General features: G+C 52.2%; 8 protein-coding genes across 8 annotated transcripts; 6 read left to right on the top strand and 2 right to left on the bottom strand.

Moving 5' to 3' along the window:
* Positions 1-2,140: 2,140 nt before the first annotated feature.
* Positions 2,141-3,057, top strand: CTRU02_209681 (RNA polymerase II subunit A C-terminal domain phosphatase SSU72; the record flags this gene model as incomplete). The annotated part of the gene is made up of 2 exons (XM_036730256.1): positions 2,141-2,286; positions 2,400-3,057. The coding sequence occupies 2 exons, from the start codon at positions 2,141-2,143 to the stop codon at positions 3,055-3,057; spliced, it is 804 nt and encodes a 267-aa protein (XP_036577956.1).
* A 5,399-nt stretch (positions 3,058-8,456) lies between these two features.
* CTRU02_209680 (cell polarity protein) lies at positions 8,457-11,307 on the top strand (the record flags this gene model as incomplete). Its single annotated transcript, XM_036730257.1, has 2 exons — positions 8,457-9,479; positions 9,535-11,307. The coding sequence occupies 2 exons, from the start codon at positions 8,457-8,459 to the stop codon at positions 11,305-11,307; spliced, it is 2,796 nt and encodes a 931-aa protein (XP_036577957.1).
* A 2,401-nt stretch (positions 11,308-13,708) lies between these two features.
* Positions 13,709-14,746, top strand: CTRU02_209679 (uncharacterized protein; the record flags this gene model as incomplete). Its single annotated transcript, XM_036730258.1, has 1 exon — positions 13,709-14,746. The coding sequence occupies one exon, from the start codon at positions 13,709-13,711 to the stop codon at positions 14,744-14,746; it is 1,038 nt and encodes a 345-aa protein (XP_036577958.1).
* A 680-nt stretch (positions 14,747-15,426) lies between these two features.
* CTRU02_209678 (uncharacterized protein) lies at positions 15,427-15,927 on the top strand (the record flags this gene model as incomplete). Its single annotated transcript, XM_036730259.1, has 1 exon — positions 15,427-15,927. One exon carries the CDS (start codon positions 15,427-15,429, stop codon positions 15,925-15,927), a length of 501 nt encoding a protein of 166 aa, XP_036577959.1.
* A 1,995-nt stretch (positions 15,928-17,922) lies between these two features.
* Positions 17,923-18,693, top strand: CTRU02_209677 (glutathione-dependent formaldehyde-activating; the record flags this gene model as incomplete). Its single annotated transcript, XM_070205319.1, has 4 exons — positions 17,923-18,098; positions 18,244-18,276; positions 18,343-18,389; positions 18,434-18,693. The coding sequence occupies 4 exons, from the start codon at positions 17,923-17,925 to the stop codon at positions 18,691-18,693; spliced, it is 516 nt and encodes a 171-aa protein (XP_070060967.1).
* A 250-nt stretch (positions 18,694-18,943) lies between these two features.
* CTRU02_209676 (uncharacterized protein) lies at positions 18,944-20,171 on the bottom strand (the record flags this gene model as incomplete). Its single annotated transcript, XM_036730260.1, has 3 exons — positions 18,944-19,371; positions 19,497-20,006; positions 20,054-20,171. 3 exons carry the CDS (start codon positions 20,169-20,171, stop codon positions 18,944-18,946), a joined length of 1,056 nt encoding a protein of 351 aa, XP_036577961.1.
* Positions 20,172-23,599: 3,428 nt separating this feature from the next.
* On the top strand, positions 23,600-24,749 carry CTRU02_209674 (uncharacterized protein; the record flags this gene model as incomplete). Its single annotated transcript, XM_036730262.1, has 4 exons — positions 23,600-23,650; positions 23,729-24,072; positions 24,136-24,281; positions 24,340-24,749. 4 exons carry the CDS (start codon positions 23,600-23,602, stop codon positions 24,747-24,749), a joined length of 951 nt encoding a protein of 316 aa, XP_036577962.1.
* An 882-nt stretch (positions 24,750-25,631) lies between these two features.
* CTRU02_209675 (RNase P subunit p30) lies at positions 25,632-26,600 on the bottom strand (the record flags this gene model as incomplete). Its single annotated transcript, XM_036730263.1, has 1 exon — positions 25,632-26,600. The coding sequence occupies one exon, from the start codon at positions 26,598-26,600 to the stop codon at positions 25,632-25,634; it is 969 nt and encodes a 322-aa protein (XP_036577963.1).
* Between the last annotated feature and the right edge of the window lie 857 nt (positions 26,601-27,457).

Raw genomic sequence — 27,457 nt, 5'->3', positions numbered from 1 at the left:
AGAGTCAGTTCATTGATGCTTTGCAAGATCGATGATGGACCCCGCGCTGATGCCTACAGTTTCTGCAGTAGGAAAACACGCATGCACATACACATTACGCTCACATCAACAGTTTGCCCTACCTCCAAAGACTTCGTACGCAACTGTCTACGCCTTTGTCATGTTGCCAAAATAATTGCTTCCTATGAGCTTGATCCTTATAGTGTGTACTGTGTAATCCTCCTCTCTCGACTGAACAGCCTGAAGCACAAACAGCCATCCACTCGTTAGTCGAGCGCTATTTTCTTAGCTGCTTCTCAGCGGCCATCAGTGCCATCCTTGGAGCAGCCCACAAGCCGACAGATGGTTCTGCATGGAAATTGCATAGGTGTCGTCCAATTCCCAAAAAGGTGGAAATTGGCCATGGTGAAACTTCAACGCTGATCGGCGGTCTCCCGTAACTCCTTGAGGCTGCAGCTCTGCTTCGCTGACCAGTAAGTCGGCAGCCACGTGTGGAATAGCGGCTATTGAAGGATATAACACATAAGTAGTACTGCTTTTGTTAAAGTGGGCAGAGAAGGGGCGAGAAATGCTTGCATCTCCCGCGTCTCAGTCCATCAGTGTCGAAGGTCTGTTGCTCTCGCATCTTCACACGAACCCATTCACGGGAGACGACAAAATTGCATTTGAAGACCAGAGCCTAGCCAGGCCTAGCGCGAAGCGCGAAGCGGGAGTATGAGCGTCACCGTGTTGGGCTCCGCAGCACCCAGCCAGGACAGAAATACCAAATTCAACCTTCCGAAAGATAGGCTATTCCTCCGATGATCAGGTCCCAGAACACCTTGCAAGTTGCCAAACTTCCCTTGCCAAGGTAAAACAGAATTCATGGGCCGACTGTAAGCTACCAAGAGAGGTCTAGCACGTCAATTCTTTCGGGACAAGACTGTCAGGGTCCATATATTTTGACATGCAATGCTGCATTGCCTTCTCAGTCGAGTACTGCTCCGTGCCTAAGTCTCCCGGTATCCGTAGTAGATATGCCCTACCACGCGTGACTTTTACTTGGATAAGGAGCCCTACCTCTTAGAGGAAGAACAGTCTAGTCTTTAATGGCAGATGTCGAGCGACCTCGTCTGGCCCTTCTTTGGCTGCACCGCTCCCAGCGAAACGCCATCCGGACGTTCCCAATTCGCTTTGTGGCTGGTTTTCAAATGTTAGCTGTTTCTATTTCTGGCGTGCTGCGTACAGCTGCAATTGGACTTGGTACTGATTGGTGCCCTTGCAAGCGTCGTTCGTTTCAGAATCTGTGAGCGCCTATCAGCCAATCATCTCGACAATCTTCCAAAGCCACGTGAGTTGTTGAAAGACTTTGGGGATCGTTGAGCCTCAGGCAGCTGTCCAGGGGCTTTGACCAAAGGTATTCACGGTCGTATCGAATAACTCCACCTGTGTCAAGGCCCGACATTTCGCCGGAAGCGAGCTAGCTGCCCTCCACTTGTTCCTGCTAAAAAAACGGACGTCATTGAGGCTCGCAAAACCTTTTCTTCCTTTCAACACCACAACTTCGTAGTCAGGACACGGAGCTCTCAAAAGCCAACCGCCGTCCGTCTCTGGAGTGCATATAGATCCTGGTGGTCATTTGGAGGGAAAAGCATCAAAGTTAGAAAGACGCGTTAGTCGCGTCCACTCAACCCCCAAAAGGTAAGGCAAAAGAAAAAACTCGACGAGCAAACCATGATTTTCGAGCATTTTCTGTGATGAGTTCTTATTTATTGGAGCTGTCTAAATCCCCATGTTGACACAATTTATACCGTATACGCAAACATCTGAAACTTGCGCTCAATTATCACATACTTTGATAACCATTAAGTGTCTGAATTTTAGCTAATTCAAGTCAGACTAGAAGCTCCCTCGACGACGACAACGACAACAACGACGACGACGCCCGACGATACGATACGACAGAATAAGCCTGACTAACACTTTTTTTTCCGTCTTGTTTTTTTTTTTTTTATCGCACTTCTTCTCGTGTGGCCCCCACATCGTTTCCCATCCATACGCGCCTTACCCGATCCACTCGTGCAGTGTGATCCATCCTACGGCCCCACCATCGTCATCTCACATCCAACACTCGTGAACAAAGCAATATCATCAAGCAGCAATGGAAGTTTCGAATGGAGCTGCGCAGGCCGCAGCCACAGCGTCCGTATCTGCGCCCATCAACGGTAATGGGGAAGGTGCAGCGCCATCAAACCCGGACGACTTCAAGCTGAAGTTCTGCACTGTCTGCGCAAGCAACCAGAACAGGTAAAGAGCCTTGCCTTAATCTCGCACCTGCTGTGGTCCGTCGCAGTCGCGAGCAGTCGCCGATGTAAATATCCCAGTAACACAGTGAATGCTAACATATGGACGCATCGTAGATCAATGGTCTCCCATCTCCGCCTCGCAAACGCAAACTACCCTGTAATCTCCTTTGGCACGGGTTCCCTCGTCCGCCTCCCGGGCCCGTCCATAACACAGCCAAACGTTTATCACTTCAACAAGACCTCGTATGACAGCATATTCAAGGAGCTTGAATCGAAGGATCCGCGCCTCTACCGCCTCAATGGCGTCCTCAACATGGTTGACCGGAACCGCCATGTCAAATGGGGTCCCGAGCGCTGGCAGGACTGGCAGATTGGCATGCCGCGCCTGCAACACTCTGATGACCGCGGCAGCGTGGGAACCGAAGGCGGGATCGTGGACGTGGTTATCACGTGCGAGGAACGCTGTTGGGACGCCGTGATTGACGACCTTATGAACAGAGGGTCCCCCTTGAACCGGCCAGTCCACGTCATCAATGTCGACATCAAGGATAACCACGAGGAGGCCAGCGTCGGCGGCAAGGCGATTCTGGATCTGGCCGACCACCTTAACGAGGCCGCTAGAAAAGAGCGTGAGGCAGTCGGCGCGGAGACCTTCGACTCTGGCAGCGCATCGGCTCGCGCAAGCTTCGACGAGAAGGTACCGGAGATCCTCGCTGAGTGGCAGGACCGATGGCCGCATCTGCCTGCTATCTGGACCCTGGCATGGTTCTAAGCCAGAGGCTGGGAAATACGCGGGTACTACCGGTGGATGTCATCCTAACCCAGACGGAAACGAGAGGAGCGGGGTTTCGGGCCCGGCCCGGCGGGTACCGCTGATCACCAATACGGGTAACCCGAGAGGCTAGAGTGGTGAAAGCCGACATCGTCCGTCGCGACCTGCAGAACAATTACGGGTAAAATTCCCTCATATACATCACTAATTGGGCGGATGATGCGAACCAGGGGAGCCAGGCAGGAAACATAAGCTGGATTAGGAATCTAGCTGATCCACCTATGATATTTAAAGCACTCCGGCTCGCTACGGTAGAAAGTTGGAAGAGAGAAGGAAAACCTATCAGACGAGAAGCATATGCGTGCGAGGATCGTAGTGGAATAGGATACTCCCCGGAACGATGAAGCAGCATGCCCTATCAACGGCGAAATAAGAAGAGCGGGTAAGAGTTGCGGACGCCATCCATTTTCTTGAGACGAGCGAGCCCTGACTGCACGACTCATGGCGGAGGAAGCGATGCGGCTCGGAAGAAGTATAGGTCTCCGGTTCTTATGAAGAGAGTTCATGGGTACATGAACCATGTATGATGATAATCATAATTCGCGTGTTAAACCAAAATCAGATTGTCCCAGGAAACGTCTTAGTTCAACTTTCGACCTCCACCTGCTACGAGACTGTGAAATTACCGTCTGGCTGGTGTGCAACCAGGAATAAAAGAAGAAAGGGCAAAGGCCCATCGCGGCTGCGGTTGCCGACGGTTCCTTTAAGCTATCATGGTCGCGTTTCGAGCTAGCCTCAGTCGAGGCAAGTTTCATCGAGCTTGATGTGTGTGTGGTCGGACCTTGTGCCTGGGGGGTTTCCTTCCGGCTCCTTTCCACGAGAAAAGACGTCCCTCCCCGTTGCATTCCGTACACAGCCTTAATGGATTAAAAAAGTTGGTATTGGTACCGGTGGATGTGGGGAAAGCGACGCGGCTCTGAATCTTTTCTTCTTTGGGTTGCATACCTTTCTCTTTGGTCTATTTGTCGTGCGTAAAATCCAATAGACTAGAATGGCTTGGTGCTGGGTATGACGGTGCGCATGTCCGGTCTTTAGAAAGTTGACCTTTTTCGGTAGATCACGAGTTTATCCCGGTGATATTGAGTAAATTATCTGGAGCTTGAGGGCGTCACAGCACGGCATCACGGTAGTTGGAAGAGCAGGCTTTGATTGCGTTAGGCCGGTTCTTGTACGGTCCAACCAGTTCACGTGGGAGCCTAAAGTTGTGTGAAGTCATTTCTCGTTAAGGTGATTCCTCACTGCACGCCAAAGATAAATGAGTAGCAACGGGTTGAACGGTAATAGCAAATTGCAGGCGGATGAACCGGAAAGTCCCTGTAGGTTTTGAAGTGGTGGGGGTTTGTTCTGATGGCCGCAGGCCCGCGTATGATCGTATCCGCGTTCCCTCGCATAAGTTCATGGTGGCGTGGCCCTCTTTTCTCGGCTTCCATCGAATGTTCGCTGCCATGGCAAGGCTTCATTCCCGTCTCAAGGTGCGATTCGAATGACAGAGGGAATGACACGGTCTGAATGTACCTTGCCATGTCACATGTCACGTCGTCTGGGAGCCTGGGAGCCGCAGCTTGTGGCCGGGTTTTCTGCCTAGGGGATCCAGCTCGGGATTGAGGTTGATTGGCCCGGCATGAGATACTCTAACGGCAACTAAATCAGGGGTTGCTTGAAGTTTGAACCGAGCTGGTACGCAAACGAACTACACAGTACATAAGCATAGGGGGGCATTGACGGTAGAACGATCGCAGCGGCGACGTCGGCATCCGAGGCGAACGAGTCCTTGCTAGAGGTGCAGGCGGAGGCCTTCAACATGGCTTGTCAGATTGGGTGGTCTGGATGATGTGTATGGATCCCGCTCGGTGGCCTAGGAGGGCTAGACGAGTCGAGACTCTGGTGAGAGAAGCGTTGAAAAGACCAATACAGAAAGTGCAGGGCGAGCCAGATGAGGCGTAATTTCAGATGCAATAAAACGTTGCATGGGGGGTTTGAATGTTGACGAGGGTTGCGAATCGGTTGTCTGGACAAAGCCAGTCGCATGGTGCCAACAACAAAGCAGCTTTTTGCATGGGATACCCCAATCTGGGTATGACATTTACATATCAAGGCCAGGGGGTTCGGTGAAAGTTGTTTTCTCAGTATCCGTAGTGTTGATGTAAACGAGGTTCATTATCATTTTTTCTTTCTTGTTTTCCCTTGTTGTCGAGGGATTGGAGTCTGTCATGTGTCTGCAAGTTACAGGAGTTGACAAAGTAAGCAGGGCCAAGAGTTTGTGACCGTTAAAACCGCTCACATGCATAAGGCGGGCGGGCGAGGCAAGACGGACGATGAGAGCTGGTGACAGCTTGTCAGGGTATAACATCTGCAGAGGCAAAGCCAATGGCCTTTGGAGCGATTGAGTGCTGGACTCTGCAGGTGGCATCCCTTTGCGCAGGGACACAGGCAGAATCGCATCCCCACCATGCTTAAAAGGCATCCCTGCAGGTTGCAACTGGCCTGCAAAAGCTGGAAGCTGTGTAAGCCGGGGCTTGCTGGGCTGGACCGGACATGCCTGCCAATGGCCAGTGCCCCTTACCCATGCCCATGTCTCTCCGAATCTCCATCTCCCACGGACACCGCCACAGTCGAGTGACAGGCTAGGCCCTGATGAAAATCCACTCTTGAATTTTGCTGCTAGCGCGCGCCAGCAAGATGGGCCAATGGATTGTGGAGAGGCCGCGCCATCAGGCATGGGTGGTCATTGTATCAGGGGGCTTGACCTTGGCTTCTAGAGATCGGAGGCCTGGTGCCTTCTGAGGGGATTGGAAGATTGAAGAGAGAAAAGGGTATGGTGGCTACATGGGTGCACGTCGCAGATGGGAAAGGGGAGATGGAGGATAAATGCATTGCGGTCATGAACTTGTGAGATCTTGTTTGAGCAAACGGGTGGATGAACGATGGAAGACTGAACGAACGAACGGGTACAACAAACCCAATGGAAAGGAGCAAAAGAGTCAAGCTGAGACACCAGGGGAAGGAAGCGACCTGATCGGGTAAGTGGTGAGCTGCTTGCCCATTCAGGTCTGTCCCAACTTCTACTACCTTAATATGTGCTATGTGCTCCGTGACTGCGTACCGTGCCTGCTGTATTATGGGCAGGCAGTCAGTAATGCGGACTGTGCTGAGCTACTTCTGTATTACCAATGGCAGGAGGAACAAACTCTGGCGCTAATTCATTGCCGCTGTGTACCAGCAAATAGTGGATGAACCTGTGAATCAGGAAGGAACATAAGGTCTCCACCCAGGTCCCAATACTACTACCTATACGCCAAAAGCAGGCCCAGTGATGGTACTTGGATCAGAATGGAAAATGGAATCATCAATCAATGAGGGTAGGATCTCTTTGCTGGCACATTCTTTTTTCCCCTCTTGCTGCGAGTCTCGTGTGTCTCGGCGTGCTATGTCGAGTCGTGTCGAGTCTTAGGGTTGGTCTTGCTTTGATTTGTCTCGCTCCCCTTCTTCTACCTGAGTCCGTCTTCAACTGGACTGGGGGGACGGGTGTGAGAGAGAGAGACAGAGACAGAGAGAAGGGAGGGGGAGAGAACGGGAATCCAACCGGTGCTATCGCTGCATCATTCCAAGCTGGAAATTATCCAAGAGACTAGGCTGTCCGTATATCAATCTTGGGCCATTTGTTGTCCATGTTACGATAGGCTTTTTGTGTTCCGGTCTCCACCTGCCTTAGCCTTGTTTTGCCCGATCTTCTACCTTTCTTAGGGAGTCGTCCGTCAATGTCACGGCAGATGCCATTTTGACCTTATGCATACGTCAAAGGTCACTCTCAGACTTTGGCTGAATTGCTGTTGCCCAACTTCTACTGACCACCACCCCCTCTGTTGGAAGGAGGAAACAAGAAACAGACCCGTCTCGGCCATGTCTGACCACTCTCAAAAAGAACTAATCAGTAGAATAATAATGAAGAAAATGCTCGGCCAAAAACGGTACAGGCCCCGATCCGAGAAAGTGGAAGTGAAGGTGGCAGTGAAGAGGGCAACCGCTATGATCCAAGGCCTTAATAACATGGGCACTTGGCCAGTATTCCCCCAAAAGAGGCGATCAGAGTAAAATCGTAGTGGGGTGTAGCCAACGAAGGGAAATTTGCATGTACCGATTGGTGCATTCCCCAACACTGTTCGCCTGTCTCATGGCTCCAGGGTACAAGACACTACAACGGCCGGTGTCTCCAGTGTCATTTCCCCTCCCTACCCCCCTGGTCATTCTACCAATTGAGCCCCTTCCTCCTTCCCCCATCCCCCCTTCCCCGGGCCGCTTCCCATCTATCCATCGCTCCAGCACCAGTGATCCGCTATCTTAGCAAGTGTCCAGAGCAGTCCACCATTTCGTCGTCCATCTTCAATCACTACAGCATCAGTGCGTACCTTACAGTACAGCGCGTGCACACACCACAACAACGAGAGTGCTTCTGTGCAGCCGTCTTAGCGGCACAGATCTCCCCCCAAAAGCCCACTGTACTCGCCTGTCCACCCCCCTTTTTTCCTCTTTCCAACCCCCAGTTTCTTCCACATCGCTGCATCTATTGGTCGTGGCATCCCGGCCGGTCACCTTGACGTTTCATGCCTCACCACCTCGTCGCGGATTCTGCTGTTGTTCTATCATCACCTCTGTTCTTGCGTTGCATCTGTACAACACGCCAGTCCGTCCTTTAGGTACGTTGGCCGCATACAGTGAGTGCAGCAACGCTAGTCGCTCTGTACTGCAGCATCTCGTTCCACGCACGCTTCTTCTGCGGCATTTGCTTTTTCCTGCATCCCCCCTCCCACAATATTCCTTTTCGACACGACATCTTCCCGCCCTGCCATGCCGTGTCGCAACCACTGGCCATTCTGAAAGAAGCCTTTTTTTTTTCTTTCGCCTCTCGTCTTCGCTTTCGTCTCACGCCCCTCCCCCGCGACCCTCATCCGAGAGACAGAGACATCGACAATCGTCGACACATTCCAACCCGACCTCGACCACTGACCTTCTCGCCTTAGACTCAACCTTTGACAAGCGAGACGCAACAGGAAAAGAAAGGGGGAAAAAAAGTTTTTGCGACATACACATTTAGGTTGGCTTTTGGGTTTGACAAGTGGTTTTGGGTACGAGCGTATACTTGATTGGATTAGAATTCTGTCAGGTGGTAGCGCTACAGGAGGAAGAGGAAGAAGAAAGGTCACTGTACGAAGCCCCCTAACCGACTTGCGACCTTCGACTTCGACGCTCCCTTTGTTCGCCGCACCTTGTCCCTATTGTGCCGACTGCTTCTCGCTTCCCACGCGGCCCGAATCTTTATACAAAACACCTAGAGGTCTATCATGAATGGTCGCAATGCGCCTCTCTCACCTGTCTCTCTAGGCGGAAGCGAATGGTCTGTTGGCAAATACCAACCCATCAACGAAGACCCCTACGCAAATAACCGTGGCAACATCGCTTCACCCCCGAATTCCGGAGGCTCCAACGGGGCCATGAATGGTTCTTTCCCTCCCGGCCCGCGGAGCGCCGGCGGTCCGTCACCGCCGCCGTCTGTCGGCAGATCCAGTAATGGTACCAATTTGTATGCGAGGAGTGAAAGCGGAAGGAGTATTCGTGAAGAACAAGCCGAGGGCATCCTGGGAGAGCACTACGTTGCCTTGAAGAATTTTCTAAATGGCGGACAAGGAGGACGGCCCACGCCTCCTAACAAGGCCCGCGACAAGTTGCTGCGACTTTCGCCTGTCCAGTTCCTCGAGCTCAGTACCGATGTGTACGACGAACTGATACGGAGGCAATCCCTAGGCCGCCGACCCTCTGGCCCAGGGGCTCAAAACCCTCCCCCTTATCTACTACCAGAACCCAATTTCCACCCGAAACGTAACCAGGCGAGACAAAAGCTCTCTTCTCTGGGTCCCCCACGATTCCGCGATCTAGCGACCGACGTATTTTGCGAACTCGAGAGGAGGTTTCCCCGCTTTGCCGCTGGAGATATCCCCAGAGTGGGTAGCCCCGTATCGGTCCGCTCACAGGCAACCGTCAACGGTAGTCAAAATGGCTATCCACCAAGGAGCCAAAGCCGAATGAGACGTCCGTCCGACGCCAGCTCAATGAGGGGACCACCCCCTTCCGATCCCTACGGCGTGCCGCCGTCGCCAGGCATGCCCCCTAATGGCGAGTACAACCGTCCGATGCAGAAGCAGTTCCAGAGCAACACGATTGTACCAAACAAAAGTACCATGGTAGAAGAAGATGACGACGGTAGCCCGAACGAAGACGACGGCGAGGCTTTTGGACTGGAACGGACGGCAACAAACCGTACGAGTAAGAGGAGCCAGGCTACGGAGCAGAGTGCGGTAGCATCAGAGGTGATCTTTGCCCAACTAAACCTCGTATTGAGTGGAGACATTAACAGCCCTACAGGCCGACAAGAAGCTTCTAGACGAGTACCAATCACAAGTACGCGAGCTACGGGAAAAGCTCGATGCCATGGAGGACGTTATGAAGAAGAAGGATGACGAAATGAATAGCATCCTGGACAGTGAGAGATCACGATCGACAGCTGCCAATATGGAGAAGAAGGAATTTGCCGACCTTCGTCTCAATCTGGAGAACAAACTGGCGGAAGCCCAAGATCTGAACGACTCTCTTAAACAAGAGCTAGACCGCATGAGAGACGACCATGCAAGTGAATCTCGGCAGCTGAGGGACCAAGTGGAGGAACTGCGGCAGTCAAGCATGGCTGCAGCGAACGTCAGCAACGGCAATGCGGACCGTGAGCTGCAGCGGGAGAATGAGCAGCTGCGCAGGTCCCTGCAAGAACAACAACAGGTTACGGAAGAGGCGCGGCGCGAAGCCCGAGAGTTCCTTCGCGAGATGAAGTTGCTGTCACAACAGAGTGGCTCTACCTGGCAGAAGCAGGAAGAGCTGGAAAAAACAATCGAGCAGCTTGAGAGCGAGGTTCGCGAGTGGCGGAACCGGTATGCGCGCACCAAGACACAACTTCGTGACATGCGTGCCTCTTCACTCGGATTGACCGTTGAGCAAGACGCGGGCAAGTATGTGCGCGAAAGGGGCTTCACTCAGGATAATGGGGCAGTTAAGGATGTTCACGTCACCAAGTTCCAGATCGCCATTGACGAGCTTCTCCAAAGGGCTCGATCGGATGACCCTGACAAGGTCGTTGACGCTATGAAGCAAGTCGTCGTCAGCGTGCGACGGATTACTAAGGATATCGACGAAGCGGCTCAAACAAATGAGGACCTAATGCAACAACGCTCAAAACTCAAGGGCAAGATCTCCTCATCCGCCAACAACCTCATCACCTCCTCAAAGAATTATGCTGCTTCAGCTGGCATCTCTCCAGTTTCATTACTTGACGCCGCCGCCTCCCACCTTGTGGCGGCTATCGTCGACCTCCTACGAACCGTAAAGATCCGGACCACTCCTGCTGGCGAACTCGAAGACGACGACGACGGCACAATTACTCCTGTCGATTCCACCGGATTCTTTTCCCCTAGGACTGCATCACGGCAAGAATCGATAATCCAGGATACAGTTCCTGTGCCGCTGCCGTTGGGACAGGCCCCACCATTCCAGGGCCTCGGCGGCAGAACCAGCATGGACTCCTCCGCTTACAGCCCCATCAATTCGCCCCGCCAGTCTGCAGACACCTACAACCGCGGGCCTAATGGACCTAACGGAATGAATGGCATGAATGGCATGGGCTACAACATGGGGATGAACAAGACGGGTCCCTCGAACGGGTTTGGCATGCGCCGAGACAACCAAACTGAAGAACTCAAGATATATCTCGAGGATCAGACCGCCATCCTTGTCCAGAACATCCAGAACCTCGTCGGCTCCATCCGAAGCGACGCGTCCATCAATCAGATCACCTCTGAAATAAACGGTATCAACGAAGTCGTCGGCAAGGTTATATCCGAAACCGAGGCATCGGGCAATGGTGACATGATTGGCCGCCTTGCTGCCTGCCGGGAGAGGCTTCTTGAGGCCAGCGAGCGCGGAATGGAAATTGATCGTAACCAGGGCGCTGGGGCAGGTAACGACCGTGAGTGGAGGATGTGGACGCAAACGCTGCCGCCCATCGCTTTCGAGATTGCCCGGGAGACGAAGGAATTGGTCCAACGCGTTGACCAGATGGTCCTTGGCAACGGCAATAGCGGCTTCGCTTAATCTCACCATACCAGTCAGAGTTGTGAGATACTCCCGGCTTTGATAATAATAGCAAGCCTACTTATCTGAGGCTGCCAACTACACCTTATCACGATGCGCATAATCTTCGAACGAAACCCCTTCCATTTTTTTCGCGAGAGAAAGCTTTGATACCCCTGCTGTCCTCAGGGCGGCTTTGCTTGCATTTTGGGTTTGCAGTTTTGAGACGTTGGAAGGAACAAATGGTGCTTGCTTTTTTGGCTTCAGTCACCTTTTTGTTTATTATATATGGGATACCGCCCTCAGCGGGTGTATGTATCCTTGAACTTGGCTTACGAGAAGGGCTCACTCGTTATCGTTAACAGCCTTGGGGCGTTTAATTTGCTCAGGGGTTTATTTCAGTGTACGCGTAGCATGAGAGAAGGACCTGAGAACGACGTTTTTATCAAGCGTCATGCGAATGTAAAGAAGAAAGAGGCAGTTGCCTGTGGCTTTCTCTCCGCCAGCACCTGGCCATGTATTTCAGGGCTGGCGGGGCAGGACGGGAAGGGACGCCGGCGACTGTGACAAGCTGGCAAAGATAGGTTTCGGCGGTATAGTTTAATGTCAATGTTGCCTACGAGGCACGGATCGTATGGATCACGTCTACTGTACTTTGTGTTATACCGGGTTTCGCCTGGTACAAACACATGCCATGTATGTCTGTAGGTGATGTAACGAGTGTGAACTCGAGACACGAGCTACAGGGTGAATCGACCCCCATTAGAGCCATGTTCAGCCAAAACCTGGAGAACTATATAAAGTTATTGCAAAGTGTGCTCCTCCCCCGCAAATCGTGAAGAACTGGGTCCACACGGAGTGCGCCATCCACTTCGTTCCTAGATCAGATGAAATTTGACAACGGCCGTGCAATAGTCAAGTCTGATGCGTTTAGCGCACGATCTGATTGGGACACGCTCTTGAAGGTGACGGCGACTCTTTATGTTCTGGCCTCTCACCGTCAAACCTCGCAGGAAGCGATAGAGGCGGGGATCCGACTCCAGTTTTGGGGTGGGTTTTTATTTCGTTCCCCTTTCCCCCTCTCCGTTGGCTCGCATCTTTGCTCACTTCTCACATGTCTCAGCCAAGACGTGTTGGAAAATCTCTTGCATAAGATCCGTTTACCCACGCAAACCGAATCAAATGTCAATTGATTTTTTGTTGATGCTTCGGAATGAGGTATTTCCACTAGGGGCCGGCAGAGACAATGCGGGACCCCGCACCAAGACATGACGGCTTTTGTTTTTGTCCTTCGGGGTCTCTTCTTGAACATTCTTGATAGCCGTCGGTTGTCGGATATCGGTGGTACGGATGACCGATCCCGGGGGGCAAGAAGGATTTTGTGGGACTGCACAACGGCCGGGTTGTCCCCCCTATGGAAGTGGGGGGCCCGGGGAGAGGAGATGTGTGAAATGGGCAAATGCGAGTCTTCGCTTGTTCTCGTCGCGCCCTGAACCTGCCTGTTGGATAGATAGCCGGACCCTCTCGGAGGTGATGTCCTAGCGGGAGAATATCTAGCTTCCTCGGCGTATGGTCGCGGAACGAAATGGGGGAAAGCCCCTGTCTGCAGCCTGGGGGCCCGGCGACAGAAGATCTTTTCGTTGCTTTTTGGTCGCCAGCTACTGCCTGTATGCTTGCTTGTCACGCATTTACGACGGTCGTAATATCGACTCACTCGGAAGCCCGCTGGCCGCCAATTAGATGCTCTGTAGCGGTCTTACATCCAACAAGGAAAGCGCATTATAGGGCTGACATCGCCAAGGGCAGACGAGCCTTAGTGTTAATCTCCTCCCCCCCTTTCCCTACTTCCCTTAGAGCCGGTTTCCCTTGTGAGCGTGTGGACTCTTGACGTGGTCAGCTTATGCCCTATTACCTCTTTCGGGGCAGGTTATTCAAACGTCTAATTCTCGAGGAGCTGTTGTCGCCCGCATGCTGACCGGTCAGCCCGCCCGCGCTTCTCTCCTGGGCCAATCGAATACGCCATGGCTGACGGAAGACAGTGAAACCATTGGGAGGGCTTTCCCACGGCCCCAATGTAGGATTCCCAGTAGCCCAGTTGGTTGACACCTTGTGGACAGGTACATTTGCCTGATTAGGCAAGGACAAGAAAGCACATGAGAGACATGGGGTAAGGTACCAACACCCTAGATATAGGTTACTCAAAAGGCCAGCCTCCCAGAAGTGTTTCCTCTTGTTTTCTCCTCTTCTGATTTCATTTTGGACGGTCATAACGTCTTTTATGTTTGTTTGCCATTGTTGCCCAATAAGTTTTGTGGTGACAAACTAGGTATCACCCTTCATTCATACACTTCTCATTGAGTACGGTTGATGAGAAATCTAGTCACCTATTGACAACCCCCATCTCGATAGATGCAGATTATACATGTGTTATTGGGGAGCTATTGCACACTACAAACAGATTGAAACTAAGACCATGTCAAGCACACAGACGGAGACGGTACAGGTGCCGTTTGCGAGGCCTACCATGTTGACAACCTCCACGCCGGCGGGAGAGTGCCCATTCCTGGATCTTCCTTACGAGATCCGCCAACAGATATACAGCTGGGTGCATCTGATGCACCCGATTCAACACGCCCAGTTGGCGCCATGGTACCCCACGCCAATATACAGTTCGTACTTCCTCAAGCTCATCAAACCAGAGGGAGATGCTGAAGAAGTCACGATTGAAGATAAAGGAACAAGCCAACTAGTCGCCGGCAGCAACGAAGAACATAATCGCGACGACAAAAAGGATGAGGACCTCTTACTATCTCCGCACCGCCCCGTCTGTGGCCTTCCCTCGAGTCTGCTCCGGACCAACCGCCAAATTTACGCGGAATGTAGTATGTTGCCGTTCCGCACTAACGAATTCGTGTTCGTCAATTGGTTTTCCTCGGGTCTCTGGGCCGCGCGGGCTTTCACCCGCGGCCTGAAGCCTTGGCAGCGTGACGAGATGCGGTACGCCCGGCTGGAGATGCTCGGACGAGATTTCACCAGCCCTACGCTCAAAGAATGGATCGACCTCTGCGGGTGCTGGACTAATGGCCTCCGGGGCTTGAGGCTAAAGATACTGATAGGAGGTGGGATATTCGAACCCGCTGCCACATTTGCCGCGCTGAACAACAATGCAGAGGCCCAGGCCATGGACATTTCACATTTTCCGGATCCAAAGCCCGAATGGATCGAGGAGGGACTTCGGAAGTTGAGAGCGTTGAAGCAGATTGAAGTCGAGCTCACTGTTCTGGACTGGGATGACGCGCAGAAGCTTGAGTGGTGCGGGGCTCTTGAGGCCATCCTGAATGAAGAGAGGGAGGAAGGTCAGAAAGTCATCGTGAGATGTGTTGAGAGGCTGATGGAAGACCGGGGCCCTAGGAAAAGCGCTGCTAGAGAGGGTCAAAAGGAGGAGCCCTATGGGTACTGATTTGGTTCTCCAGGAATTTGGAATGTATTTGGGCTGTTTGGTTTGGATGGATGGGAAGGGTCGTCGATGGAAATCTAAATTCGAGGAGTCAGGCGTCAGGAGTTAGGAAGGACACCAGCACAGGCAAATTTCAGCCCAAAACAGTTGTTTTTTACTCAATCTCTTTGTACCTTGCTTGTTGACTTCAGTGAATGGGAGTTAGAGGTCGCTGTCCGCGGAAAGATGAAGAAGTCGCGGTTGTTCGCTCCTGCCATCTGGTGTTGATGACCTTGCCGTACCTTCCACTTTGACAACTTCTTACCCTTTTTCTTTTTTTCCAGCCAGCCCGTCTTCTTCACAAACAATCACTGGTTCTCACTTGATCAACTCTATTTCACCACCACCTAGCGCCCTTTATCCTCAATCGATATCCTTTGCGCTGTACTATCCTATCCCCTTTGATCATCCTTCTCCCGTCTACAAACCCGTACGAGACTTCACCGCACATCTACGAAAAGAAGAACGCGAAATCCAATCTCAAGAAATCGGTGTGTTTCCTTGAGAGTTGTTTTGAACGAGACACTGACAGAGGCAGATTCTACTACGAAGAACTGAGTACACAACAAAAAAATACTACTCACACGCTTGGTATTATTACCTTCATACAATACCGAATAGTTGGCTGATTGTTACAGATCAAAATGTGCGGCCATGTTATGAGAGGTCGTTTCATGCCTCGCTGCGCTGACTGCGACAATATCGATTACTCAACCGCTTGGTCTCCTCTGGTCCGAATCCCCATCCTTATCATCATCACCATCATCTTCATGCGCATGCATCCTGCCATCGACAGCTTTATCAAGCGCGCCATCTGGATGATTGTCAAGCCCCTTGCTCTACTGATAGGATACTTCTTCGTTGTCATTGTTCATATTCTTATCTTTACCTTCGTCGATGGTCCCAGTATGATTGCCAACCGCAACAACACTCGAGACCTTGACGTCCTTGGATCGCTGGATACCAAGAACAATACCAAGCTCAACGCTATCATGAGCCGGCTTCATGCCACTGAGGCCGAGCCCTGGATTCCTGGTGGCGTCTTCGACAAAAAGTACAAACCCTTTCTGGTCGCTGACAATATGAACTTTTCTGGTCCGCGTCAGAAAGTCGCAATGACTCGGAAGCGCAACATCTCCTGCTGATGCCCTTACTTTACGTTATGACAAAGACTGTTGAAGAAACAAAGTCGGGGACACTTGATTTTTCGAGCACCTTTTCTACAACAGCTTTGCGGCTTTTCGATTTTCTCTTACAAGCAGTTATGAGACACAGAGTCATGGTTGATGAATGCCTCGTCTGGGGTGAGGATTTATATGGCGAGGGATAAGGTTTTTGCCTGGTACTGTGGGCAGGAGTATCTTACACTTGAGTCAACATTGGACTTGGGCTCATTCATAGGATATTTCTTTAGGGTAATCCACAAGGGGTAGGTAGCAAGGGCATGCGAACAGCTACCAGGCAAAAATACAACAAAGAGGCCCTTGATAACCGGCATGATAGATGACAATGATACTTTTATGACAATACTGTGTTCAATGAATGTGACTCTATATCACAGGTCTTCTTTATCTATCTTGTATTCTAGGCAAGAAAAATGTTGATCATGTACATCCCGGCTTCTGTCAAATTGTTTGACGGGTAGGCTCAAGAGAGTTCATCAAAACGCCATTCTATTTACTTTTATTTCCCCAGTAGTTGTTGATAGAAGCCTGGTGAGATTTTCGACAATCCTTCGTGGCTGCCTTGGTATCACCAAAACGAGCCGACATGTGCTGGTTACTATTTGATTTACATTTGACACAGTGTATTTGTCTTAGACAGAGGTATCCAATGTTATCACTTTATCAGAGAGGACTCACAGTTAATTATGGGTTAATAATTGCGATTGTGTGTCTTTGTTGACAATTGAGTCCTCACGTGATATAATGTGAGAATTCACCCAGATCTTGCGTTCCGCTTCACCTTCACCTTCACGGCAGGCAGCGATAACAGATCAGGCACCTCGATGACGACCGCATACAAACAGGCAGAGGTCTATAGGGAACACACACGCCACTCCTTTCACCGGAACAAGAAGAGATGGACCAGCACTTGGCCGAGTGCTTAAGTGCAGTGTAATGCTCACTTGTTGGAGCATCTCCCAAAAGTCCATAGTGCCATCGCTCCCACTCCCTGGCCCCTCCGCCTCATACCATACCTTCTTTAACATCTTATGCCATCTATATTATTTTGAAATTTTGAATTGAAGATCTTTTTGACCTGCACTGAGTTTTAGAAACGTTAGGATATGCACATATGATGGTGGCTGGGAAGTTGAGAATGGTGGTGAGAATGGTGGTGTTGAAGGTTCGAGTCGCGCTTCGGGACTTTTTGAGTAGTCTTTTTTTTTTTTTCCTCATGGTTTTACCACACAATCCAGCATACAAGAACGCCAATTTCCTGCTTACCTGCTTACGTTCTTCGACATCCTCCGCCACCCCCCCTGACCGCATGCCATGTGACTTCGCGACAGTCTCGCACCAAGCGGTGTGGTTCCCTCGAACGGCCCCCCCCCTCCCCCCCCGTCTCACCATTCATCAAGACGGGCTTTATTGCCCCGCACCCATCGGCCGTGACTCACTGTCTCTGTAACCGCTACATGGACCCCTACGCCTGAGAGATGCGACAGCGCAAGCTGAACGCGCGATATACCGATTACCCTCACTCCCATCTAATTCCAATGTACGCCAGGGAGCAAGACGCGTCTGTGGAAGTGGGAGTCATGTGGTTCTCTGTGTTTTTATTTTTATTTTTATTTTGTTTTTGTTCCTGTTCAGACGTGGACGTGGGAGTCATTGGTTTAAAAAGGACGGGAGGATCCCGTGCACGCATCCCCCCTCGCTCCGGTACTTTCTCTTTGTTTGCTGACTTCTCAACCTACTTTCGTCCTGAGGTACCATAACTTGCTTTACTTACATGTGAAACCTCAGTCATCTTGCAGTCAAATAATCCTTTTTTTTTTTTCACTCTTCCTTGGGGCAGTCAATCAGATCGAGGAGAAGTCAATTAACAGTGTCGCCTGGCGAGAGAGATCAAACCCGAACGAAGCCTGGCCTTTGGCTCAATTGACAGTGACCCCACGCGTCTGACGTCACAAAATGGACGCCCGGTGCCAATGCGGCGCGGTGGCCTTCAAGACACCGCTACCCAAACCCTTGAGGTTGTATGTCTGCCACTGTGATGAGTGTAAGCGGCAGACGGGGTCTGCGTTCGGGACTTCGGCGATTTTCCCTAGGTTCCAGCTTCCTCCGCTAGAGTTGCTGGGGGTTTACTCGTGAGTGATATCCAAGGGGAGGGGGGAGGTGTAAGCGTCCGGAGAGGTGGTGGACGACGATTGTCGGGTGGCGAGGTGAGAGAAGTGCAGATGATGAGAAAGTAACGACGGCGGAGAATGAAAGTTTGCTGACTGGTTTTCGTAGGAGGCCGACTGCGACGGGCACGACGCTTCATTGGTGAGTTTCTGGACAATTGTTTAGGTACGCGCGAGGTCAAGAGTAAGTGAACTGATGAAAACCTAGCTACTTTTGTCGAAACTGCGGCACAAGATTGATACACAGCACACCGGTAGGACTCCTCTGCTCGGACGGAAACAGGTGATGGCTCATACAAGATCCCAGGACAAGAATGTCGTTTCGGTCAAAGGCGGCTGCATCGAGGGCCTCGACTGGAAGACGGCGGTGCACATCTGGACCAAGAACGCGATGGTCCCCATCCCGGAGGGGGCCGAGACCCACCGCGAAGAGGCCGAGTACACCGACTACGGCGACACGCAGGAGGCGCTGGACCAGCCGACGGATCTGCGGGGGAACGGCGGGTGTGCCGGAACACTGAAACCCGCCGTTAAGCCGGTTTGCGACTACAACGTCTGAAGCTCACGGAAAAAGGTTATGTGAATGCCATAGGTAATATCGAGAAGGGCTCTAACACAGGGGATAACGTTAGTCTTGCCTCATCTAGAACTTACACGATAGCATTGTCACATCCGTGGGGTGTGAGTTGGGAGTGGAAAGTAAGCATTAGTCGATTCATTATCTTAGCCCTGCCTAAAGTCACTTCGTGATACCGTTATACACATTATAATTATTACTACCACTCCCATCTCTATCCCAGTATCGTAACCTACGATGACTGTCCGACAAGGCTCTCCTCGCCACTCTTTCTCACTGGTGGCTTGGTGACGTCTTCGTGCCGGTGCTCACCCTCCTCGACCCTCACCGCGGCATCAGAGTGCTTCGCCGGGTCAAACACGTACATTGGGAACTCCAGGAATAAAGTCCGCTTGAGGATGGTGGGCATGCGAACATACAGTTGCGGCGGGAAGGGAATGAGAATGCTGGTGCGGTCGAGGTAGCGCTTGTATCCTTCCCAGTTCTGGCCCTTTTCATATCTCTTCTTGGCGCCGGGACGCTCCTGCAAGGTCAGGCCCGAGACGAACATCAGGAGCAGCGTCAGGAAGAAAGGGCCCACGATGGTGGCGTAGAGAGCTTTGAAGGCTTGGCCGCCAACGTAACCGTCAGCGGCAGACGAGACGGCGATCATGTAAATGCCTTTGCAGATGTCAGATATAAACTTTCTTGGGGGTTTGAATGACGGGGGTGCCAAGATGTTGGGGGCAACGCAGTAAGAAGTGTATCACTTGGCGCCGCGTAAGACGCTAAAAAAACGGACATACCGAACTGAATAATGATTTCGCCAAAGTAATTAGGGTGCCGCGAGACCTTGAAGAAGCCTTTGTCGCAAATGGCCTCGCGCTCTGGGTGGTTCTGTCGGAAGGCGAACTTTTGCGCATCGCTCACGGCCTCCATGGTGAAGCCAACAACAAAAAAGATGATGCCGACAATGTCTCTTCCCGTACCAAACGAGTGCTGCGGGTACTGCGTGACGTTGGGCGAGTTCAGGATGGTCACGGGCAGCGAGACGGTCCAGACCCAGATCATCTGAAAGATCCAGAATCCCAAGAACGGGAAGAACTTGTCGCGCTTATCGTCGAAACGATCATCCTTGCCCGTCTTGATGATTCTGAAAAGAAGAAAGCCCGAGAGGCGGGCGGCCCAGAGCATGATGAAGATGGAAGCGACGACCTGGCGTGCATGATGGTAGCCGCTAAATGCAAGAGTGATGATGGCTAGGAGAACGAAATTTGTGCCGCCAGCGAAGTCTTGCGGTGTTAGTTTATGGGACTCATGATGGGGCTTCGGTGATGCTGCGAGAACGGAGCGGCTTTCTTACCGGTGAGCTTGTCAAACTTGAAACTGAAGGCTATTGAAAAGAAGAATAGCTGGTATGCTATCGTGATGAGGGCCGTGATGGCCAGGTAGTAATCGTCAAGAACATGTACAGTCGTCATTTTGGAGTGATTGTCGACCTCACTGTCGTGGGCTTGTGTGTTTGCGCGTGTATGCGATGGATGAGATGTGGTTCAAAAACCTGAGACGATTGGTAAAATTGTTGAAACACTCGAGAATCGACAGGTGTTAGTGAACCACCTTGGATTGAGTACTACAGAGGGATAGTTAGAAGGACGACATACAGCAACAAGCCTGCTGACGCTGTCACCACCGATTTCATATACTATGAGTGAAGGCCGAAAATCGCGATGGCTCGTCGCATAGCCTCAGTCTAGTGAGGATTCGGGGTAGAGCAGAAGGCTTCAACGTCGTCATTGACTTTGTTTGGCCCGCCATGACGGGTCACTTCACACAGGCCCGTGTACCGATGCCACACATTTTGTATGATCGTGGTACATTGGACTGTTCCATCGATCGGAGATTTGAGAGTACCGAGGGCCGCGATGCCCAGCCACAGATCAAAAGCCACACAAACTAGAAAAGGGAGTAAATAGTGGATCCTTACGCCACACACCACACACACACACATGTGCCCAGGTTGTCCCCACTAAATTGAGTGAAACGAACGAGACTGGCACTCCCGACTCCCGATCATGACACCCATATCCTTGGAATTAATGGCAAGGACTTGCTGAAGCGAAAAAAGGGGTGTTAGTCTCAAGCTCACATGGATTTCCTTCTCACAACACCAGGCTAGTACGTCCACGGGAGCCCGAAGATCCGCGATAGAAGGGAAGAGCTTTCCTCACCGTCGCCAACCACCAACATCTACGGGGGTACAGAAGTCCACGGAAACAACGGACTCATTTCCCCACGGTATTGCAACATCTCCTGTCCAATGCTATGACTTTCTCAGTATGCTATCGATATGGACTATATCGCATTACTTAAGCAGCCAGGCACTTCCCCTGGCCTCCAGCTCGTGGCTGTGGCTTGCCGTAGTACTTGGGGAATATGCGGCTATAGTATGACTGGGCGAAATTCTCAGTCATCAAACACGATTGCCTGAACGACACTGTCTGACCCATCTTCGGTCGAAGCCGTCTCCAGCCACTTGAAGCGAGTCCCCTACGAAGCGAGTGTTTTCGGACTTTGGACGACGGAGCCATCTCAATGCTTTTGTCCGTTCTCTTACACGCACGGAGATATCGAGCCTACGCAATCGCAACGTGCCAGCGACACCTCCTGTCTCAATGGTGGGCTCATTGGTTGCTGCAAAGACATTCCCCCCCTCCTTCACGGTGGTAGTGTAACTTGGGATGGGACCAACATCAGTGCCAGTCTGAGAGCCCTCATGGTTTCGTAAAGCGAACGAAGGTGCGGCGGCTGCCCTCTCTAGAAGGCGTTAGATACTGGAGGATCCATCTGATTGCAACACCAGGAATGATCCTCACGTGGATGTTGTAGCGTACCCCATCGTTCCCGCTGTGGAAGTGTACATTTTCTCTACCGACCATGGCAGCTCGGGTTTTGGAGCGCCATGGGGGTACAGTCGATCTCCCATGCCCAGCTCCAATGATTCGCGCCGCTAAGAATGACTGCCGGTACTCTGTGACTCTGGGGAAACCAATTGAAAGTTTGTTTCCCGCATTCTTCTAGGTTTTTATTTTCTTCATTTTTAGATACAACGTATTGCTCGTTCCTGAGTCAAAAGCAGTTCGCAGATGCCACAGAAGCAACAGCTGATTGAGGAGAAGGGGTGGGGGGGAGATCACTGGAAAGTGTGAATATATTCCGCAAGGCCGCCCGTCGGAAACAAGTTTCCTTTGCGGCTTCCAGCTGAGCAACCCTTTCGAAGAAGTGTGAGACTGTGGGAGTGAGGACTAGGTAAGGATTCAAGGGTTGAGAGTTGAGAAGGACAATGGAAGATGGGTACCCGTTGGCGAAGAGAGGGACATATCGCATGACCTTCTTTCTCGTCATACAACAAGCATGTAACCCATCTCAACATACTATGTACGGGTGGGATAACCGCTTCTCCCACTGCGGCATGGGTGCATCTGTGTGCGTTGCTTAGGGGGGCCACTGGGGGACTCGGTTTAGCGCTGCTGTCACTGGACCTAGCGCGCCCGGGAGAGAAAAACGATATTTTTTCAATTAATGATCTGGCGCTCTCGTGGTTTCGGAGCCGCTAAGAAGGACGCGTTGCGGCGCATCATCCCCGTCTCAGACGGTCTCCGTCTGGGGCATGTCTCAAACCCTAGACAATCAGCCCAAGGTTGTCCCATGCCAAGGGTCATGGAATCCACAACGCTTTGCTTTTCACAGTCTCCATCTCCGATCGAAGCCTGCTCAAGATCCCGCCAGCAAAGCCACAGGGTCCCCCCTTGTAATTTTCTTGGCTGCCCTGAAGTTCGCAGTCACCAAAGTCTGCCGTTCCTGGAAGATACCCTGGTCACCTCGGCTTGCCCCTGGTTCTAGATGGGAACCGCCTGCATCCAACGACGCAAAAATGGCAACTTTTAACTGTCTTGCCCTGCTTCCCAGTCAGCCCTCGCCTTCGACAAGGCCGGATCGTACCAGTCCAGACCCGCATCCGCGCCGTTCTGGCGAATTCCAGACTTGGCAACAATTTGGCAACCGGTGCGCCGAAGCCTAAGAGCCAATTTGAACGGAGTGTGGCGACGCAAGGCCTGAGCATTCCTTGGGCAAGCAAAATGAGAGAGTCGCGATGCACTCGGATCTCGGTGACTTGGTCCCCCTTTTTTTTTCAGTCCATCCAGTGTATATCCCCTCCTGATGATGAATGATTTGCAGCCTGCTCCACTGAAGTTTCGAGCAGTTGTTTGTGTGTCTTGATCGTTCACCGTCTGATCCAGTCGTAGTTGGCCCTCGCTCGTCGATTTCTTAAACTCCGTGCCGTGCATCTGGCGATAGATTTGCGCTTTTGCAGGGCAAACGGGAAGGACGGCAGACTGTGGTCGAGCTCTTTGGCCGAGCTCTCTCACATCATCGTCTTCATACGATACACCGTTCATGACATGCCACCCCCCTGTTCGTGTGTTTGGTCGCTTCTCCATCCTGCTACCCTTCCCGGTCCCCACACCCTCAGTCTCTCATTACTCGGGTCTTGGCCATCCTATCTTGCCCAAACTATGTACAATGTTCTGCAGGTGACCCTCTGCGTGCCCGTAACTTTACTCTTTCCCACCACCTTCCTTTCCTCACCCATCGTAATCGCGAATAAGGTCGTGTGAAGGTTTCCGAACCATTCCACTAGCCATACAAACCATACGCTCCTTTGACCAAGGGTTGATCCCACTGACACTTCAACGACGGCTGGCCTGTTGCATTCCACTCTTTTGAAAACGCCCACGAGATCGATTTATACGAGTACCGACAAGGAAAAGGAAGAAACAAAGTCGAGAAACGCTGGGGGGACATCTCACTGTCACCAGCTTTTCTCGCACATTTAAGAGTCTTCACGATGAGGCAAAGTCTAGTTTTCGCGGTGGCAGCTCTATCAACATTTGTTCAGGTGCGTTGTCTTGGCTTGAAGGATGCAGGCGACGGCCATCGACCCGGCAGGTAAGAACGAGGACTTACACAACAATAGGGTGCGGTTATTGAACATAAGAGGGAGGATGCCGTAAAGAGGCAAATCGTCAACGTCGAAGGAAATGCTGGTGTGGAAGTGACGACTGTGCCGGCAGAGAACGTTGAGAAACTGACGGAGGGCAATGGCATCCTCGCGGGCATCCTCGATGTGTTGAACGGCAACCGACAAAATAGCGGCCATAAGAACGCCAACAACAACAATAACAATAACAACAACTGTCCCACGATGCCGCCAGCGCCACCGCCGCCACCGCCGCCGCCGCCCGTCACGGTGACGAAGACAGTCTTCCAGAATGCCTCGATCCCCGCACCGTTGACGGTTTTCGTCACGCAAGCTGCTCCGTACGTTTTCACGGTGGTATCCGATGTAATGACTTGAGACTTGCATACTGACAGACATCATAGTCCCCCAGTCATCATGACCCAGAGCTGCCCGCCTCCTCCTCCGCCTCCGCCTCCTGCTGCAGCTCCTCCCGCCGCTCCTCTGGTGCCACCGGCAGCGCCCCCTCCAGCAGTCACTACGCCTTCGACTCCTCCTCCTCTTGCGGCCGGTAAGTCTTGGCTTTCAAACTTCTATTTTCTCGCAGCAAATGTTGACTCGTATATCAGAACCGCCCGCCGCTGGCCCCCCACTAGTAATTCCCGCTGCCTCGCAACCCGCCCTCGCTGCTCCCGGACTAGCAAGCCCGGCTTCTCCCTCGCAACCCGCGGCCGTTCCGCAGGCTGGCAACCCAGCCGCGGGCAACAGCCCCACGTCGTCTATCAACCTGGGTGGTCTTGGCTCAAATGGTGGCGCCAACCCGGCTGCTAACGTGCCTGCTCCGCAAGTCACGGTGCCCATGATCGCCGTCAACCCCGCCGCGCCCAATATTGCCGTCAGCGGTCTGTCGTTGAGCAGCAAGCTCGTCCTAGGAAATCTCGTCCAGCAAGCTCCCGGATTGCAGGCCCGCGCGACCCCCGGTGTGAAGGCGGCGGTGATGGAGCCTGAGGCTGTGGTCGAGAATGAGGACGACGCATGAGAACGATTTTTGTGAAAACCCAACCGATTCACCCTTCACTGGAAACTCCCCTCTGTCAAGCTACCATTACAAGGAAATAGGCTTGGCATTGGGGATGGACTGTGAGGGACGGAAAAGGACTGACGCCGACGACTTTGACGGAGCAGTTTGCAGCAGCGGCATACGAATACCCTAGAAGACATTTCATTTTCACTTTTATTCAAAATTCGATTCTTGGACGGACGGAGGTGGTAACTAATGGTGCAAATTCCGAAGAAGGGGGCGAGGAGGGACGCTTTTATCCGGTACATATATATATATATGTAAACTTGTGGAGGAAGAGACGGAAAAGAGAAAATCTGGACATTGGAACAACCTTTCCCTCCGTCCGGCTGCGCGAGCGACAGGTAATTTGGTTATTCTCCTTTTTTTGTTCCCCCTTCTCTCTCTCTCCCAAAGGGGGGGAACTAATTGAACGGGGGAATGGCCAAAACTTTCAAACCCCAGCTGTATATAATTCATTTCTACCTTTGCACAAAAAAGCACAAACAACAACATTCAGACACACACACACAAAATCTCCCCCTCACATCGCATACCAGGTTCGTTTAGCATTTATTTTCAAACCCCAAAAATGGAAGAATGAGCGAGTCTCATTATGCCCCATGCTGGCGTGGTGCGTGAAAAACAAAATACAAGAACCCAAAAAAAGGCCTCAAAAAATGTTTCCCCGGTCAACGTAACTTGGCGTAAGTCGTTCAGATCTTGATTGATGTTGATGAATTTTGTTTCTCTTTTTTGATTTTTTGCTTCCCAAGGGGTATCATAAAGCGTTAAACGACATGTCCGCCCAACCCATACGTATGATCTCTACAAACCTAGCTAGCTGAGCTCCTCCCACTCCTATGATGAGCTCTTGTCCTTTTCCTTTTGCGCTAGCCTCAACTTCTTGGCTTGCCGCTTGCTGACCGCCGGCTGCGGCCCGTCTCCCGTCTCGTCGGGGGTCTTGCGCTTCTGGGCGTTATTGCCCTTTTCTCCCTGCTTTCCCTTGCCAGCGTTCTCTCCCTTCTTCCCCTCGCCCTTCTTCTTCGCGTCGTCGCCCTCTCGCCCACCAACCTCGAGAACGTTCACCACACCCCGGAACCCGGTCCTCTTGATTCCCTCATTGACAACCACGCCGCGCGGGTTGACCCCAAGCGCTTCGGTGCCCTTCTCGCTCCCTAGGCCCCAGACGGCGAGCAGGTTCACCACATCGGCCGGCGCGCGTAGTCCCAATGCATTCTTGGCCTCACTGCTAACGACAATCCCCCGGCCCTTTGTCGCGCGGACGAGCGAGGCGAGGTTGGAAATGAAGCATGCCCTGGCTCGGGCGTCCGTCGGGCCCTGGCCGGACGGGGAGGACAGGACCTGGGCGTAGCACACCTCAATGCGCACGCCGCGGGACACGGCAGCCATTAGCGGTTTTGGGCGGAAGTGGAAAGGGAAGTGCTGCGTCAGGTCGAGAGATATCAGCGAGGGCTCGGCCATGGAGAGGCAGGCGGCCTGGAAGGCCTTCTCAGTGGTCGGGCGGACGGCGAGGAGGTCATAAGCTGCTGCTAGTGCGGGCAGACGGTAATTCTGGGAAGGATCGGAGAGGAGGACCGTCGCGCGGTGGAGGACAGTTGGCGCTTTTGCCCGTGGCTGTTGTGATGTCGAAGGAGAGGCGGACGGAAATTTAGGGAGGGGGTTCGTTATTTGCGAGGGGATTGGGGGCGTTATTGTGTTATTGAGAGCGACGACTGAGTAGCCCAGCGAAGAAGCGAAGGAGATTGTGCGGTTGAGTTCGGCGGGTGAGGTGGAGGGTGTCCACGGGATGTTAAGGTCGTAGAGCATTTTTGAAGCTATCGCGGGTCCGCTAGCATAGGTGTGCGAGGGGGGTGATGACTATGGTATGCTTTCAGCTTTGTGACGAGAGCTGAACCCTCGTAATTGAGCTCGTACACAAGACTGCAGCAGTGTTGGCTGCTAGTAGAACTGATCCGAGGCTTGTGAAACAATGTACAGGGTGGTGTCACACAGTGGAAGGCCTCGCGATAGTGCTATCTTTCTCTTCGTGGGCGAAATTTTTTGAGAGCGGTCGGAGGTCGGTGTTAGGTTGGTTCCGCGGGATGACGCAGTGGAGAGAGTTTGGTTCCATTGGGGGCCCTACTACCGCAGCAGGCAGCGAGGGGCAGACCAGCCTGGCAGGTGGGCGGGGGCATTTCGGGGCTGCATGGCGCTAAAAGGGTTAAAGCTAGTGGACATCTGGAAAACTAGCCGATGGGCTGCTGTTGAATTTCTGTGCGTCGCAGCGGCAAGCACGGGCGGGAACATCGGGCTGGGGTGGAAAAGTCATGATTTCATCTTGCTATTTTGAACCACCTCAACCTTCATGAAGCTATTTCCATTTAGACTATCTGCAAAACAGTCGCAACAACCGTAGGACGCAAATTAGCTGTAAACGATAAGGGGGAAGGGACGCCGAGAAACGACAACTAATGATTTTTGGCGCAGTTGCCGATGGTCCCCCCGAACCAGGCGCTGCCGGATGTGGCGGCGGTTCACGGATGACCCCGGGTTTTCAGCCGGTCAGGCGGAGTTGCAGCTGAGGCAATTGAGCGGGGAGTGACCTCGCTACAAGAGCATGAGTTTAATTCTAGGGAAATTTACCTCCAAAAGGCTTCTGCATAAGAGTTGGAGGCAAAAGGGGG

The sequence above is a fragment of the Colletotrichum truncatum genome (assembly GCF_014235925.2).
Source record: "Colletotrichum truncatum strain CMES1059 chromosome Unknown Contig_0006, whole genome shotgun sequence".
Taxonomy (NCBI): Eukaryota; Fungi; Ascomycota; class Sordariomycetes; order Glomerellales; family Glomerellaceae; genus Colletotrichum; species Colletotrichum truncatum.
This window is presented reverse-complemented; position numbering and strand designations above follow the sequence as displayed.